Genomic DNA, 17,734 nt, shown 5'->3' with positions numbered 1-17,734 from the left:
GATTCATGGTTAGCTTCTTCCCTTTGGCTCTCCAGCCATAAGTCGTTTTTTACGACGGATTACCCTGCTGTGACAGAGGTTTCAAAAACTGTCTGCGTTTGTTAATGTGTATTGTAAGCGTTTATTATTGTTCCTGCTTTACATAGAGAAAAATGATAAATAGCATTGGCCTTTACTTTTTAAACTCCCCCATAGTTTGGCAACTGTGCTGCAACAACCACGATTAACTTTTCTTAATAGGCCATTGCATTTGTCTTTTGTCATTCACTTATGTTTTGAGCAATGGGCTACCGTTGATAAGACTCAAAAAGAAACTAAATGGTGTACTTCAAACGTTCAAGAATGGCAAATTCTGCAGGCCAATTGTTCCCCATAGCCCATTGAGTTGGCCTCTTTTATGCCAATGAAAAGAACTATTATTATGTTTCAAAATTTCTTTCTCTGGTGATAACGCAATGAAAGAGTTGAATTAATGAGTAATATCAACCATTACACTCCACATTGTTTTCACCAAATTTTCAGCTCTCATTTTCGTAGCGTTATTTATTTATTGTAGTTAATTAACAAATTACATTAGTTCCACTCAACAGCCGAATGTTAAACCGAGGACAGTAGATCTTTCAAATGCAGCAGAAAGGAAAAAACGCGTAGGCCTTTGCTAAAGATCGTACTCTTTTAACTAGATACAAATAACTACATTTTTATAGAGTGAGTGTGGACTGGACCTGACCCAGAGTGACTCTGAGACTTAAGCAGATTTGAGAGCTGAAACTTCTTTCCATTTAATAATAATAATGTAATATGAGCAAAAGAGCAGGGTTTTGGCTTTATTTGCTTGTCTTGTTTTCTGTTCTGCAACGTTCAACAATCTTATCGCAGCCCTTATCGCAAACAAGATGAATGTGCACACTTCAGACTTAATCTCAAACCATTCTTTATCCTTTTATCCAACATTATCATCCTTATTATCTCCTTCTCTGCAATTTTGCACAACCCCTTTGTGGCCACCCGTAAACAATGTGAATGAGTGCACTTTAATCTTCCTCTCTTCACCATCATCATCATCATTATTATCTCCAACTTTGCGTCTTCATTCCTCCGTGCTGGCTGCCAGCCGGTGGAGCTTAGTCTCGTGGGCGTAGCTGCCGACGCCGTTAACCGCCTTGGGCTAGACAATGATGCCATGGGACATCCCCTGTGAACTACAGCCCTCCTCATTCTCCTCCTTTCACCTCCCTGTGCCCCTCCTGGGCGCTGTGGGGAGCCCTGGCAGCAGGCCAGACTAGACCAGGCCCTCGTCCTGCCTAACAGATACAAGATGATCGTCAGCATGGAGGGAGATGAGTGGAGAGACCGCACAGCAGAGGGCCACTTTGTACTCGTGGTTTAAATACTGGTATTACCTCACGCCTGTAAAAGTCTGTGGGTGTGTAAGTGTATTGTGTGTGTGTGTGTGTGTGTGTGTGTGTGTGTGTGTGTGTGTGTGTGTGTGTGTGTGTGTGTGTGTGTGTGTGTGTGTATGCATCGCATTTCTACAGCCAGATACGGTGTGCCCTCCTTATCCACGTGTGTAGGATGATGTTAGACGGTGTGGCAGTCTGAAGTCGAACAAGGAATGCCTCTGCTGAAGGGAAGTCTTCCTCCCAGAGGAGGACATGTTGGAAACGGCGCAAACTGTGCTCCCCAGGTGGGCGTGGATTGGAAGCAGACCGATGTCTACCAGAATCATCTAATCTCCTCCTCCACCTGCCTGTCTGGAACACACACGTACACAGAGGTACACAAGACAGCCAGAGGGCTTGCCTTACCCCCTACAGGCACCAACACACACACAAAAGGACATGCACACACAAACATACCCACGCATGCAAGCGCGCACACACACCCACACACACACGCATGAGCACACACACACACAGCCCCACGTACACACTCATACTCACGCATCCAAACGCGCACACACACCCGCACAGGATCCATGCCACATCCGTATCTCATCTCCCTCACAGATGTAGAAGTAACGTGCTCTAACAACACTGGAAACCCTGGCAAACTCTTTGCCCGTCACATGAAAGCAAGCCACCATAGGACAGCACGTTGCAGGGACAGAGCTCATTAGAGTGAGAGCGTGGTTCATCTGATATCGCCCGCAGGCTGAGAGGTTAAGAGGTCGACCTGTGTGGGACATGAACCTGGTGGCACCGGAGAGATTTCCTCTTTGATGGGCTCTTTTTTATCCATAGTGAATTACAAGTAAGGCGGAGGACAATCAAAGCATAGATATTAAGAGGGTGAGGCTACGACAGAAGGACCGCAGCACGACCTCGAGGACCAACTGGACAGAAAGCAGAGGAGCCATAAGAATCTGACCAATAAGGTTACAGTAGATGGTATGTGTGGTGCGGGTTTCCCCTAGCAATTGCCAGCTAAAAAAAAGTGATTGGATGGCTACTGCTGTTATAGTAATCTGAAAGGTTAGATCTGAGGCCTCTGAGCTCAACCTCCTTTACTTGATATTATTTTTTACTTTTCATCCATTCTTTAAACCTGCACTCTTTTTCCCACCAGCTATCACTTTTGCTCAGAACATTTGAGCGTCTTGGCTCTACACAGACCACATTGGAAGAAGCCTTCGTTGATGCAGCCATGGTGGTTGAGTTTTATCCTTCAGACACTCATCATTTAACATGAGTTGAACTAAAGTGTTTGCTTCAGTTAAGTGTGTTTTTTCTTTCTTTCTCTCTTGCTGGATTCAAGACTTTTTTCTACTCTCATTTCCTCTCCTCTTCCCTTGTGTCGACTGCTGCTGCCCCCCTCCTCCTCCTCCTTCCCCCCCCCACCCCCACCCTCTCCCTCTCGCCCGCTCTCCCTCTCTCTCTGGCTTCAGATCTCTTGCCCGCCGAGCCCCAGACGCTGGTCAGCGCTGTACCCAAAGCGCTCAGACCACAGTCGTCCCCGACCACCGATCCACCTGGGCTACCTGCAGCGCTGGCCGTGGCCGTGGAGCAACACACCCCCGCCCCCCTGTCCCCCACCGCCCTCGACCCCACCACCGTCCTCCCTGCTAGGCCTCTGGTGGTGTTCTGCCTCAACCCCCACCCTGACCAAATAAAGACTCTGACGGCCAGCCGGGTTCAGAGGGTTCGTGTTTTGGGCACTGTAACTCATCTGAAGGGGAGGTAGGACCTGGGCTGTAGGTATCGCCGAGGAGGAAGGTAAATGAGGAGTGGAGATGTGATGCCATCTGGAGGAGAGCATTATGTGCCTCCGCGGGGCCCCTATCTATTCCTATCCATTAGTATGCTCGTACGGTACGATCCCGACCTATCACAGACGTCCCCTTCCTGTACAATGCTATCCATCGCACGTCGCACCGCGAATTAGCAACACAGCATCTGCTGCTGCCGAGGCATAAACACAAACACAGCAATATGGGGAGGTGCATGGAGAGATGAAACAAAGTCAGTCACTTTTGTTTACTCAAATATCTGGTTTCCAGACTTTTCCTTTAGGGATGGAGTCTGTTCTGGAAATGTTTTTTTTCAAAATGTGGCAGGCAGTGATAAAGGTTCAGACATTATTGCTATTATACGTTTATGATTTATACAATTGTGATATTTGTTTTACGCTCGCTGTAAATTATAAAAATCAAAGTGATTTAACCATTGCACTCAATCAAAAGTAGAGCGAGTCATGACAGGCTGCGCTTAACTGCTTTGTAGAAAATGTAATACCCATATTGCATAAAAACATTCTTTAAAAAAATAAGAGAAAGAAAAAAATGAAACTCATTTCAGTTTGATTATCTGTGCAGGATCCTTAGAGCTGGTTGTGATTCCATCCAGACTCACAACCACTCACAACCCCCCAGACTCACAACCCCCCCCATCCCCCATAATAATGTGACCAGGCTCTTCAGAGTTACTTTTATGACTTGCGTGCTGTGAATTAAACATCGCTCTGGCTTCCCTTGTGTGCCACTTCATGTCAGAATAGAGTGGAGGATGTATAGTGTGGCCTGATGCTCCCCTCACACACAGCCCAAAGTGCCGCTGATCCGCTGCCTCGAGCCGTACCCTAGGAGCCACCATGTGCTCTGACTTTCTCAACCTCCCTCGGTGACTCTGAGCTCATCTGGTTGTACAAGTGCTCACGGTTACACCAGAGAGTAGGGACACAGGATATTTCCATATCCCTGACTGTTGTGATTTTAATTACACTGAACTGCTTGACTTTAAAATAACAACAACACATTCTTACGGGGGATTTGCATGTTTTTTATTCCGTCTAAGCCCATTGTGACAAAGGGGGTGTTCGGTTGCAGCGCTCCGTCACTCAGCACCTCCGAGGGAAGATAACCTACATAGCATCGTCAAACAATCAAAGGTAAACCACATTTATAAAGAACTTAAAGAAGGTATTTTGGTTCAAACTCTGGAAGGCTCCAAACATTCCTTTATCCTTTGTGACTTGTATTCCCGACAACACTTCAATGAACTCATATCACATTTGTTCTCCCACCTACCCCCAGCCCCGCTTGAAATAAACTCACTGCAGCCCCCCGCCCCCCCCACACTGAAGTAAGTTATCTTGCATCAGCCTTAATGCTCGACCCCAATTATTTCTGATTAAATCAAAATAAACAGTAGAATCATAATTGGGAATCTTCCCGTGAGTCAAAATGCAAACAGAGAGCACGTCAACGCATCGGATTAATTTAGGTGATTTGGCCGATAGGAGGTAGGAGGGAGGGAGGGGGGGAGGGGTAGCAGATGCTTTCTGTCTTCCCAGGCCTAATGCTGAAAAACATCATGTCACCCACCGTGTGTCAGCAGCCGGGCTGAAGCGTGCACACCAGTACGGTGTCTTAAACTCTACCTGCAGGTACCAAAAGGAGAGGGTTATGTTCACTGGGAATTTGGGAGTTTCCAAGCCCCCCTCCTCAGATGTGTGGGGTAACGTTGTGTGTCATGCAGTCCTATGGTGAGGGATCAACCGGCAACTGAAACTGGACCAGGTTGCGGTTGTCTGTAAAGTACAGACATCTTTTTGTCCTCGCTCCCGGTTAACAACGTCTGCTGAGATACTATGGACCCACGCACAAGGAAGGTGCGCCATTGATGTCACACTGACACGCAAACACACAAACACACACACACACACACGATATAAAATAGAAAGAAAGAAAAAAAGAAAGAAAGAAAGGAAGAAAGAAAGAAAGAAAGAAAGAAAGAAAGAAAGAAAGAAAGAAAGAAAGAAAGAAGGAAAGAGAGAAAGAAAGAAAGAAAGAAAGAAAGAACTTAGTTCAAACATAGTCTGCGTCTCCCTCAGGCCCTCGTTGCTCAGCAGTGGGCAGTGAAGAGCTCATTATGAGCCCATGATTATGGCATGTCTCTGAAACCTGAAGACACATAATGTAATTGCCCTCCAGAATTTTGTTTTCATGCTGATTCTTCTCTACCCGTAGACTGGTAGGCTTTCACCGTTGGTATTAAGTATGAATTAAAAAGACACACCTATGGCTTTTAATTTGTCCCCGGAATGATGGAGCTGCATCCGGGTGTAATGGCCAGGAGTAGTTGTGTATGCAGGGGCAGTCCAGGCTATAATAAGCATATAATTGTTTTACGCCCACAGATGGCCCCTAGGGCTCCTGATACTTAGTTGGAAGAAAATCAATCAACATTACCAATCCAAAACTTTTGCAGTTAGCTTTTCCTTTTTTTTCTTTCAAACTTTGCAAATGTCAGCCGATGTTATCAAGTTTTTCTCCAAAAGAAGAAAAGACCAGTTTCTTACGATAGACAAACTGTTTTCACCAACAAATCCATTCCATCCAATATATTGCAAACATAGCATGGTTTATTTTATCAGGGGCATATTCGTATCTGTTCATCTAATTGACAATAGCTTATCTTGATCATTTCCGATGAACCCCTACCTGTGATATACTTACCTGACAGCCTACTAGAAGACGTTTTTATATGGCATAGCTCCAACAAAAAAAACCTCGATTTTCATGTTTAGGATAATATCAAAGTAGATATTTGAAGTGAAATGATGGAAGAAATATTTCCTCATTAAAGACACCGTTTGTACCACACCGCACTCCATCCGCCGGTGCGCAGGTGGCGGCGAACCTGTTTTTTTACGGGGAGGGTGAATACCTCACCTCACACCCGAGAAGCCGCGTCAATGTCAACAGTACTTAATTGGTTGGACACGGCACTTAACTGGGAATTCCTGCATTAAAAAATGGCCAATAAGAGAGACTCAACAGAAGACCACGGGCAGACTTGAGCGCACACGGCACGGATCCTCTTCCCTCCTCCCCCTTCACTCCATCTCTCAAGCTCTCTCTCTCTCTCTCTTTCTCTCGCTCTCTCTCTCTCTCTCTCTCTCTCTCTCTCACACACACTCCCTCTCCCTCTCTCTCCCACTCCCTCTCTCTCCCACTACCTCTCTCTTCCACTCCCTCTCTCTCCCACTGCCTTTCTTGAATTGACATTGGTCAGGGTCGAACATGACTACAGAGGAGAGTTCCTTGGCTGCTGCACGTTTCCCGGACCATCTTCAAATCCTACAGATCACTTGAAACTTAAAAAACAGGCAAGAAAAGCTAAAAGGACCGCGAATATCTAACGGGAGTAACACGGATTTTTCTTTTTTTGTACACTCTCTCGAGCAACCCCGTGTGCTTTTCGTGCTCTCCGTTGCATAGTAGCCGCTGGTGAACTATTAGCGTCCTAGTACAGTTAAAGCAACATGTATGTGCACGCTATGATCCGCCTTGGATTGGTCGCTTTCTGCTGGCTCTCATGTGCTCGAGCTTCAGGAAGTAAAACCTCTCAAGGTAAGTTTAAAGTTTTTCTTGTTAAAAAACACTCCTCATGTCACCGTTTTTCTTTTAATATTATCAACAAATAAATTCAAACTATAAAAACACATGCATAATTACAACTTCACACAATGCTAAAATATGGTGTTATAAAATAGCCACATTTTTTCAAAATAGATGATGTTATTTTAATCATATGTGAATTTTTAAATAAATGTGATTGGTATCATAATCCTTTTAATATTAAACTATAATGAGACAAACTTCTACAAATGTGAATAACGTTAGTCTGAAATGGAAAGTCCTATAGTTGGGTGTAGTGGTAGCATCAGGGGTATTTGTCACCACCAAGACAAGTATTTGACACCGGTCTGTAACACACACGGAGCCCTCTCAGTACTTGCTAAATCAGAGACACCGCAGGACAAATAGGTCTACTGTCTTGCTGAACGGTTGCCCACTTGTCTTGTGAGAAATCCGATTGACCACCACTGACCAGACACGGAAAATCTAATTCAAGAAAAGTGGCACCCACACATGACATGACAGTTGGCCGAGTAAATTTCTTTATTTATTAATTTCTCTTTCTCTAGAAGAGGAAGAGAAACGAATTCAAAGCATTACAACCCCAACTTGCGTTTTGTGTACAAGTTAAGTAGGTTTTTGTGTGTGATGTTAAACACACAAAAAGACATCCCATTGGCTGTCGACAGAGCAAAAGGAGAAAGGGAATGGGTGACTATTTTGCATCCTGGGTGGTCTTCCCCCACTTGTGGGAAAACTCAATATTTACATGTTGCAATTAGAACCACTTTTTCCCCTTCCTTAACGTTGTGCAATACTGATTGCATATTTCAGTGTAGCCCCTGTATACCAGCATTGGACAGCATGCATGCACCTGTTTTTAGGCTTGACAACTTGGTTGTCCTCCAAAGCCAGTACAAATTTACCAATCTCCAATTCTCTGTATTAATCCACGCAGGACAGCATAGCTTGTCAGCTAGGTGGTAGGGTTAGGGTAAGTTGAAAAATAGGCTAATGACAAAGAGAGTGGGTAGTGAGGTCGGGGGATATGTAGAGAGAAAGAGGAAGAAAGAGAGCTGGACGGGAAGAAGGAGAACAACGAATAAAAACGCAACCGCAAAATTCTTCCGATCCATATTTATTTAGCGTGGATGCGTCTGACAACCGTTGTCTTTGCGTATCCTGGCTATCAGCAAGAGACACACAGCAGAGCCCTTGTGTGGTTTTGTTTCATCAGCCCTCGGTCGTTAAGAGAGAATCACACGCTGGAATCACAAGAGGATTTGAAGGATGTGGTGGAGGGAATGACAATTAAAGGAAAAATGAGGAGTGTGTTTGGGCAGAGCGCCGAGAGAAGGCCCTCAGACGACGGCACGAGAACACACACATACACATGACTCGCTGAGCCCGCCGCGAGAAGCCAGGGGAAGGGAGAGCGCACAGCTGAAGACGTCATTCATGGCAAATCACTTTTCTCTCTTTTCTTCTTCGTCTCCGAACCGATTTGGGACGGTGCTCTGCTGTAACGTGGTGGCACCACGGCAACGGCTGGTGTTGGGGCAGACATGCCACACAGGCTGGCTGTGTTGGTGTAACCTCTGCTCCGGGACCTGTGGGTCTGGGGCTATGGGGCTCTTGGGGAGAGCTCTGAGCCGCCAGAGGGGTGTAGTGTGGTGTGAAGGCCCGGCTCCCCTTTGCATGCACCCACGTCTGTGGGAACTGCAGCAGGCTCGGGCGAAAGGAGGGCCCCCCCTCCTGAGGAGAAGGGGAGGCTGACCTAGAGATACCAGCCCTCTACAAAGAGTCGGATGGAAGGATAGACCCCTGCCGTCCTCCTCCTCTTTCTCTTCCTCCCCCACCTCCTCTTCCTCCTCAACCACCTCCTTTTTCTCCACCACTCAACCCCATCCTCCTAGTCCTCCTCAACCAGCTCCTCCTCGTCTCCCACCTCCTCTTCCTCCACCCTCTCCTCCCCTTCTGACCCCACTATCCCGATCCTCCTACTCATCCTCAACCCCCCCTTCTCCTCTTCCTCCTACATGACCCCCCATCCTCCTACTCCTCCTCCCCCCACCTCCTCTTCCTCCTCTACCACCCTCTCCTTCTCCACCAGCCCGCCCCATCGACCTCCTCCACCACACCTTGTCCTACTCCTTCTCATCCACCTCCCTCCTTCTTCAATTCCTCTTTCAGCTCCTCCATTCTCCGCCAGCACATTATCCTCCTCCACCACAAGCACCTCCTCCTCCTCAACCGCCTCCACCACCCCTCTCCTCCTCCTCCATCAACCCCACCTCCTCCAACACTACCCCCTATTCTCCTCCTCCTCCTCCTCTACCAACCCACCCACCTCCGCCTCTTTTCCCTTTCCCCATTGCTCACTTAGCCCCTTTTCCTTATTTTTTTCTTCTTCTACTTCTTCTTCTTCTTCTCCAACAAACATTGCTTTGTCTGCATTGTCTGCGCTCCCCTCTTCCCTTCACATGTATAGAAACCGCCGGGCCTTTTACCCTGTCAGGGCCGAGCATTGGCTTCATTACTTCTACTTTGTCCCATCAGCCAATTTTCTATAAGACAAAGGCATCGCCTCCTCTCCGTCCTTTGCCACTTACCGCCTGCCTGCCCCAGACGCTTCCTTCACTTCCACGCGATTATGCTGTTGTGCGTATGATGTTTGTGTTTGTGTGTTTGTGTCTGCTTCTGTGTGTGTTAGTGTGTGTGTGCTTCTGTGTGTGTGTTATTGTGTGTCTGTGTGTCTGCGGCTATACGTGTGTGTGCTTATGTGCGTGAGTGTGTGTCTAATCGTCTATTTATTCATGAGGGCACATGCATAGCCACATTCACATTTGTGAATGTGTTAAAGAGTGTGTGTTGTGTCTGTTTGTGTGTGTATGTGTTTGTGTGTTTTTTTAGGAAATTTGGACAGTTCCCTAAAAACCTTATTTGACACTGAAAGGCCAAACTATTTGGTTTTTGTTTGTTTGCGCGGCGTCTATTCATGGCTGATCCATCTCTGCCTCAGCCTCCCTGTTGGCCCGCCGCTGTGAACATGCGGCATGAGAGAGGCTCCTGCAGAGCGCCCCGGGGCCCCGGGGCCCCACGCTCCTCTCACCCAGCGGCGGGGTGCGGGCTCCTGCAGGCTGCCGCCGCCGCCGCCGTAGCGCTCTGACAACACTTTGCCATACGTCTATCATCGCCTCCTCTGTCTCCGTGTTCCACTTGTGTGGGTTTTCTGTGCCTCGCTCAGCCGCCCTGACAGGCTCGCACAATGGCATTCGTTGAGCTGTTGGACTGATCCTTTCCGATGCTGGATCTGCATTAAAGCAACTCAGCGCCGGAGCCACTGTTGGGCCTGCCAAGAGGCAAGCGGCCGATGAATAGTATTCGTGCAAAAAAGGTATGTTCAGGGCGCAAGGACTGGGAAGTGTACTTAAGTCAAATCGGGAAAACAAACAGGAAAAGGACGTTTCTCTGAGCTCTACCTCTTTAGACCCAGGGGCTCCCACGGACATTCAGCGCTTATACGGCAGTGGGACGTCTTTTCGGCAGACCCTGCCAATAAGTTGTCATTTTCAATATATTTCTCTCTATTTACCCTATAGACTTATGTTTACGTGCTAATAAAAAAGTGTAACCTGTTGAAAGAAATTAAGGAAAGGAAAACAACAACAAGCAGGCGCTGCCCTGGTTCTGGCTCCTGCTGTCTGAGAGCTCCTGGGTAGCACTTGGCAGGGCGTACTATACGTGAGACTCAGGTTAAGCCCCGGGGGGAAAACCTGAGTTTACTCACTGATGAGTGGGGTAGACGAGATCAATCCAGCCTCGCTTCACCCACTTATCCTGCAGGCGCTCAGGATTGCGTCGGCCCGACGATGCCGGCATCGCCTCGCGTGTTGTTACAGAACATTCGAGTGTGCGGGAAAGAGAGGGGGAGAGAGAGATTACTATCTTGGCATTAGTTAAGTGGTGAAAGCGCTGGATTACAGCTCTGTCCCGCGTATTGCAGATCCCAGGAAAGTCTTTGAAGGAGTGCCTTAAGTTTTAATGCAAAAAGATAAAAGTGCCGACCCCTACAGCTACCTCCATTGTACATCGTCCTCAGAGCTGTGGAGTCATGGAAGCGATGAAGGTGCTACATTTAGAGCCCGGGGGAAGAGCTCTTCACATATCTGTATATGGTGGGTTTATTGTGACACATGTCAAATAAGGAGAGAGAACACAGTGTTGACAAGAGCGTACTGTCAGCGTCTGTTTCAGGAAGATCAGCGATTTTTTGGGTTCAAACCACTTGCTTGTGCTGTTTAGTTCTCTTCATTAAGATCGCAGCTTCTGCACACACCGCCTCTGTCTTCCTTTTAGAAAAATGTTCTGCACCTCAAGTGTGGATACATGACTGGATTCTGCATGCAGTACCATTAGCCCTAACTAATGGGCACTGCCCATGTCTGTGACTGCCCCAGGGAGCCAATCAGCATAAAGCTCTGTGCCCACAGCATTTGTCCCTCCTGTGGCAGAATACACACTTAACAGCAGCAACCGGGACCACTGTGTTCCACCATACTTAGCATTGTGCTCAGGAAGCTCCGCTGTCAAACCACCTGAGATAGAGGGGTGGTTGGAGTCAATGAGAGGCTTTTCAGCACACACACATACACACACATGCACACACACACGCATACCCGCACGCATGCACCCACGCACACAGACACAGGCCACTGTAGTGAAGACACAACAGTAAGATCAAACACCCGCCCATTCCCTTCGAGAGCCTCTAGGATAAGAGTAATGATCGCAGGAACTCCCCACGCCTTCCCGGGCTGCGCAGGGCTGATTTATTTATTGGGCTGTAATCTAAACACTATCTTTAAACTAGCCTGTGAGACTTATATCCCTGGTACTGTGAATAACGCCTCCCCAAGAACTATCACTCAGACTCCTATTTCCTTTGTAAATTCCAAATATCCTGTAAAGTCTCTTTCTACCGCTCTATATCTCGTTCTCTTCTCCTCTCATCTCTTTCTCTCTCTCTCTCTCTCTCTCTCTCTCTCTCTCTCTCTCTCTCTCTCTCTCTCTCCCTCTCTCGCCCTCGCAGGGCTCTTTGTTTGCCCAATGAGTGCAGAGGTTCTGACACCAGCCGTGTTGTTTTCGGGGGAGGTGGAGGATTGAGTGAGAGAGCTGATGGTGCCTCCCGGCCCCCCCACCCCTGCTCCTCCATACAGCCCCCCTCTGGCTCTGAGAAGCCCTCCGTCCTCCTTTCTTCCTCTGGGGAGCTGAGGTTTGCTCCGCAGTGCTGCAGCCGCTCACAGGTCAGCGATCCTCTGGCGGGACTGACCTCCACTGCCAACACCTCTCACCCGGCCTCTTCTTTGTTTTCATTGGCCACCGATCGCGCCGCCCCGGGCATCCATTGCGCCTTGGGATGACCCTTGCGTTGAGTTTGACCTCCGCCGCACCTCCTTCCTGGCTGAGGGATGCAGAAGTATCTGTGTGTGTGTGTGTGTGTGTGTGTGTGTGTGTGTGTGTCTCTCTCTGTCTTTCTCTGTCTCTCTCTCTCTCTCTCTCTCTCTCTCTCTCTCTCTCTCTCTCTCTCTCTCTCTCTGTCTGTCTCTCTTTCTCTCTGTCTGTCTGTCTGTCTCTCTCTCTCTCTCTCTCTCTCTGTCTGTCTCTCTTTCTCTCTGTCTCTCTCTCTCCCTCTCTCTCTCTCTCTCGCTCTCTCTCTCTCTCTCTCTCTCTCTCCGAGATGGAGGAAGGTCAGGGAGGGTCCTCATTAGGCCAGTCTGTGGTGGTCAGTGTTGTCAGGGGGGTGGATGGGGCTTTGGGTGGGGGGAGGGGGGGGTGCAGAGAGTGTCTTGTTTACAGACTGCATGTGTTTACATTCCTGATGGTGAGGGCCAGCTTTAGGGACTGCTGGAAATGAAAGGAAATGCTCTTATTCTGCTTAGTAATGGAAAAATCCAACCCAGCACATCAAGAAAGAGAAACGGCAAGGAAATTTATATGGAAGGCTTTCAGGCCAATGGTCTCCGGATCTCTGGGTACTGAGATGACTTCACGGATGAATTTGAAACTTCCTCTCTTAATAGAGCCATGGGAAAGGCATGCAGTTAACTTCAGCGTTTTGCTACTGCTTGTAAAACTTGCTCTTGTGCAAACTTCTTCTTGATAACCACCACAGTAGGGCATGAATGAAACCTATCGTTAGATGGAAACCAATGAGAAGTGAACAAGTTTAATGTTAAAAACAGACAAAGAGATGGTATGAAGCTAAACAGATATATTTCACCTCATCATCATTATCATCATCACCATGAGTAAAAAGAGAGTAAAAGGATGTATTCTTTCTAGTTTCTATTGATAACATATTGCTTCCTATTGTTTAGAAAATAGTATCAGATAATTAATCATGGTCCCAAAAAACTATCCTGACATTTTAATCCCAAAATGTTACTTTAGCACAATAAAATCAAAAGCAGTGACATTGACATTTGTTTTGTTCACTGGAAATGAGTTTGTTTTAACACTTCTTCTTCCATGGGATTGACTTATTCCCAGGAAGACAGTTGGACACCGATTCAACCCACAGATTTTGAATAAGAGAGGTGGATGTTCAAATGAATGAGTTGGGGGTCTCAGCACACAGGGGGGAACGGGAACGGGGGGCTAATGGAATGGAGCTTTGCCAGCTTTGTCCGATCAAGCGGGGCTTGTACAGGGAACCATTTACCTTACACCTTAATTTGACAGGAAATGGCCCGAAATATCACACTGGTGCTATAATTGCTATGTTGCCATCTTTAAAGTTGGCACACTATCTTGCTAAAGCGACCGCCAATGAATGTAATTACTGTGTGCAGCGGGGTGCAGAGTGTCATGTCAGTTAGCTCTGGCTGTATAAATATAAGCTGTAAAGCAGCTTTAAGTGCCACCCTTCTTGTGTATAAACCGTCCTGCATGGGGCCATGGAGTCGTAAACTCTTCAAGAACAAGCGTGAAAATAGCCCAGACAGGAACGACTGCGTCCATTAAGGACAGATCACGTTACGGATAATTCTCATAAATTGGATATTGAATAGCCGGTTTTGGGTATTAAATCCAGTCTATTGTATCATCATAGCCATTTTTTTGGGGGGTGGGGGGTGGAACTTAATGATTCACCTAATTAGTGTAATCAGCGTTTCCTCAGGATGCCGTTGGAAGCGTGTGAGTCATCACTCAATGGGTGACATACGTGCTAGATTAACTGAGCTTGATCTCAGAAGTACAAGGAAAGACCAACTTATTTTAAGTGCCAGATCACTACCCTGGGAAATGTGTTCATAGTCTTTCTTCTTACATTCATTCCAGTCTCCCTGCACAACTCATAAGTAACGCTAGAATCATATTAGCTAGCCGTCTTATTTAAAAGAAGTTTGGAGTCCAGAAGAGCTCTCGATGGAGAGCCACTCAACTGTCTTGTTGAACTCAAAAGGCTCCAGACTTGTGATGTAGGTTTGGGCAAAAATACAGTCAAATCAAATGTGTTTAGCAATTAAACATGCAATTAAATGAAAAGAAATTGGGGAAATTTGAGAATCGCTCCAACAGTAAGTAAGTGCAAACTGGTCACCAGAAAGTGGGGCCTGTAAGGTGGAAAGGTTTCTCCCCTAAGTACTAGCTGTTCTGTTATCACTTTCTCATCCCTTTAAAGTTGCCCCTAAATCCATCCCAGGGGTGAACGGTGGGGCTAGGGCGGGACTCCTATCCTGGACATCAGCAGGGAGGTGCACCAGGGTCTTGAAGTTGTGATCCCAGTTCTCTGAAAGCCTGGGACCAGTCGGTGGTTGTGGTTCCTAAACATTTAGAGTGTGTGAAAGATGAGAGCAAATAGTCCAAATGGAAGCAGCTGATATTTTTATTCACAACTTTTTAGGCACTCGGCAGGACAACCAACAGTGTGTCTCTTCATTAGCTGAAAGGAGACGTGGGTAAGAGTGGTAGAAATGCTAAATTCTGCAGTCATGTTGACGTCCGTATTTCATCAAAACCCTTTTTTTTTTCTTTTCGTGTGTGTTTGGAAGGAGGGGGTTGGGTGAGTCTCCTTCCTTGCAGCAGTTAATAAACATGAAACAGGTTCAGGCTCCAGTGACAATTATGCAATGACCATCTCCCCTGTGACAATATTGTCCATTGACCTGTCACTATGATTTATCTGCAGTGGATTCGTTGCGTTCAAATGTAGGTTACGTATCGGAATACAATATTAGAGAGGTGCGTTGCTGTGGGGCTAAAGCTGCCTAGTGCACCCAATTCATCATCTGACGAATCTTGCATCCTGAGTCCTGAGTACTAATTTAGAAATGTGTCCCAGAATCTTGCTATGCATTTAAAGTGTTTCTTCTTATAGGCTTGATTTTTAAGTCTAGAAACACCGGGTTCCAGCGACTATGCCATTAAGTCAATCCCCGTATTGTTCTTGGCTATTCTTCTCCGCAAGCAATTATCCTGACCATAGCCCTACCCTCCTCCGCCGCAACCCTAACTATAGTGTAAGTGTTGTGCTTAAATGGATAATTACAATACTTGTTCCCTTGTAATTACACACAGTAACACAAACACAGTGATCCCAGGAACACCTTTTTAAGGTCTTGAACTCACCACCCTTCCTCTGGCGCTGCAACGACCAAGTAATAAAAACAGCGTGGGATTTATCGTGCTTATTTTCACTCTTATGCGGAGCGACACCGCTCGAGTATCGTCAAACACCTTTTTTTGGCCGCTCTAAAACATACGGGTAAACACTGCTGCCGGGGCTGCGTCGGTGACTGCTAATACGTCCCGACTTCAAAGGGGGCCGTGCTAAAGGTGGACCCTATGGGTGTCCCTGCCTCACTCGGGCTATTTCGGTATCTGAAGGAAGGCCGACGTCTCGGGACGGCATGCTTCGGGGGGGCGCGAGCAAACAGCCGAGGGTCCCGCCAAGCAGAGTCAACATCGCCCTGTGTTTGAACTACACACCGTGGGTCCTGCGACGCTCACACACACAACACACACACACACACACACACACACACACACACACACACACACACACACACACACACACACACACACACACACTCAAACACACACACACACACACACACACTCACACACACACACACACACACACACACACACACACACACACACACACACACACACACACACACTCAAACACACACACACACACTCAAACACACACACACACACACACACACACACACACACACACACACACTCAAACACACACACACACACACACTCACACACACACACACACACACACACACACACACACACTCAAACACACACACACACTCCTCTTGAGCGGCCCTATTCCTGGCCGACTCCCCTCGCCGGCACCACCTCCACCGCTGCTCTTTTCTTCAAGCGGCCCAGCTAAAGACGCCACTTATCCCGGGGCCGTGCCAGAAATCAGAGAGGAAAAGCACATGTGACCAGGTCTCACCTCCGTGGCTAATAGCCCCAAGGCGGGCGCTCTCTATCGCATGGGAGGACCGCTGGAGAACACCTAGAAAAGGTTTAATCTTCTGCAGGGACTGATGGGCTTCTGGTCTGGAGGGCATATCCTTGATAATTACCTATCCTTGATATGGCCAAGGGTCAATCATATAAAGTAATAATAACATATTTGGTGTTTTTTGCGTAGATAAACTGATGGAGAGGTCTGGGGTCAGTTTGGGACATTCTTCCTCTTGATACCTTGTTCATCTTCACAATGTTATGAATTCCTTAGCAATGAACCTTATCAGATATAGCAGATGGTTTTGAATGCACTTCAAGTAGTTATTGAAACACATTAAAAGCAGAAATGTCAACGGCCATATTTCTTGTTGAACCCATAGAAATCCCAAATCACGCCATTATTAAAATAGGAAAAACATTGTGAACTGTTATCCATACATTGTATTTCTATAATATCAGAACTACATTCAAGGAAAAGGAAATGTGGTTCTTCATGAAACTGATATGCCAATTTCCCTAGAATATCTTTGTTCAGTATGCAGATGTCAGTGGGTTCACGCACTGACTCATGCCATTTGTGGCTTTCCTTTTCTGAAGTGCCTGAACCCAAAGCAAAAGGTTTCAACAGCGATAGCTAGAACGACACTTTCCCTCAAGGAAGTTGTTAAAATGGCTGAGCATTTCCCAACATCCCCCTTTCTTCTTTCTGGTTCTTGTACTTTTCACTTTGTTTATTCATCCTGGTCTGAGAGCACTGGCTTTGACTTCTGCTGCCTAAACTTGTTGCTCACTACTTTGATACATCAACACAAAAGAATGAAGGAAACAAAGCGTGAAAAAAACACGCTTTTCATCTTGGGCATGAGTCAATTACCAGGCCAGCATTACTGAATGCATTTGGCTTTTTTCTCTCCTCCAGGATCCAGAAGAATGTCCTCTGCACTGCACCGTAGAACAGATCGATTCTGACATGTTTATTTTCATGCCAAAGGCTTTCAGGATTAAGAATAAAACCAAGTGAAGCTCAGCTGCACATGTGTGTGAAGGTGAACACTGAATGGGTGGCTGTTTAGGCTCTGTCGTCACTGTGTATACACCAGGATCTTTGGCTGGATTTATTAGAATTTGTTGTGGAAGTTCTTTTAACACGCACAGCAGCAAACATTACTTTGTGATTTTGTATCGTTCTTTTTGACCTTGAATGCCCTAGCTTGTCTTTATGGCAAATCCAAGATTAACTATTGCTCTCCCTGAATCATTCTGAAAGGGAAAGCCTAGGCCTGTATTGCTCCCTGTCAAGCATATGATCTTGAGAGATATACAGCCGTGTATAAAATAGGCCAATATAACTCTGTTGACAGACATATT

The 17,734-nt window shown here is 46.7% G+C and overlaps 1 protein-coding gene across 2 annotated transcripts in view; it reads left to right on the top strand.

Annotated features, from left to right (window-relative positions):
- Positions 1-6,518: 6,518 nt before the first annotated feature.
- The window catches only part of scube3 (signal peptide, CUB domain, EGF-like 3), a 61,719-nt gene continuing 50,503 nt past the window's right edge, over positions 6,519-17,734 (top strand). For both annotated transcript variants that reach the window (XM_079741581.1, XM_079741580.1), the window contains exon 1: positions 6,519-6,853. In XM_079741581.1, coding sequence (XP_079597707.1) covers positions 6,766-6,853 — 88 coding nt within the window. In that variant the 5' untranslated portion in view covers positions 6,519-6,765. The remainder of the gene's footprint in view (positions 6,854-17,734) is intronic.

This window comes from Pollachius pollachius (genome assembly GCF_949987615.1).
Source record: "Pollachius pollachius genome assembly, chromosome: 8".
Lineage (NCBI taxonomy): Eukaryota > Metazoa > Chordata > Actinopteri > Gadiformes > Gadidae > Pollachius > Pollachius pollachius.
Note: the sequence above shows the minus strand (reverse complement) of the source record. Positions and strands in the feature narration are given on the sequence as shown.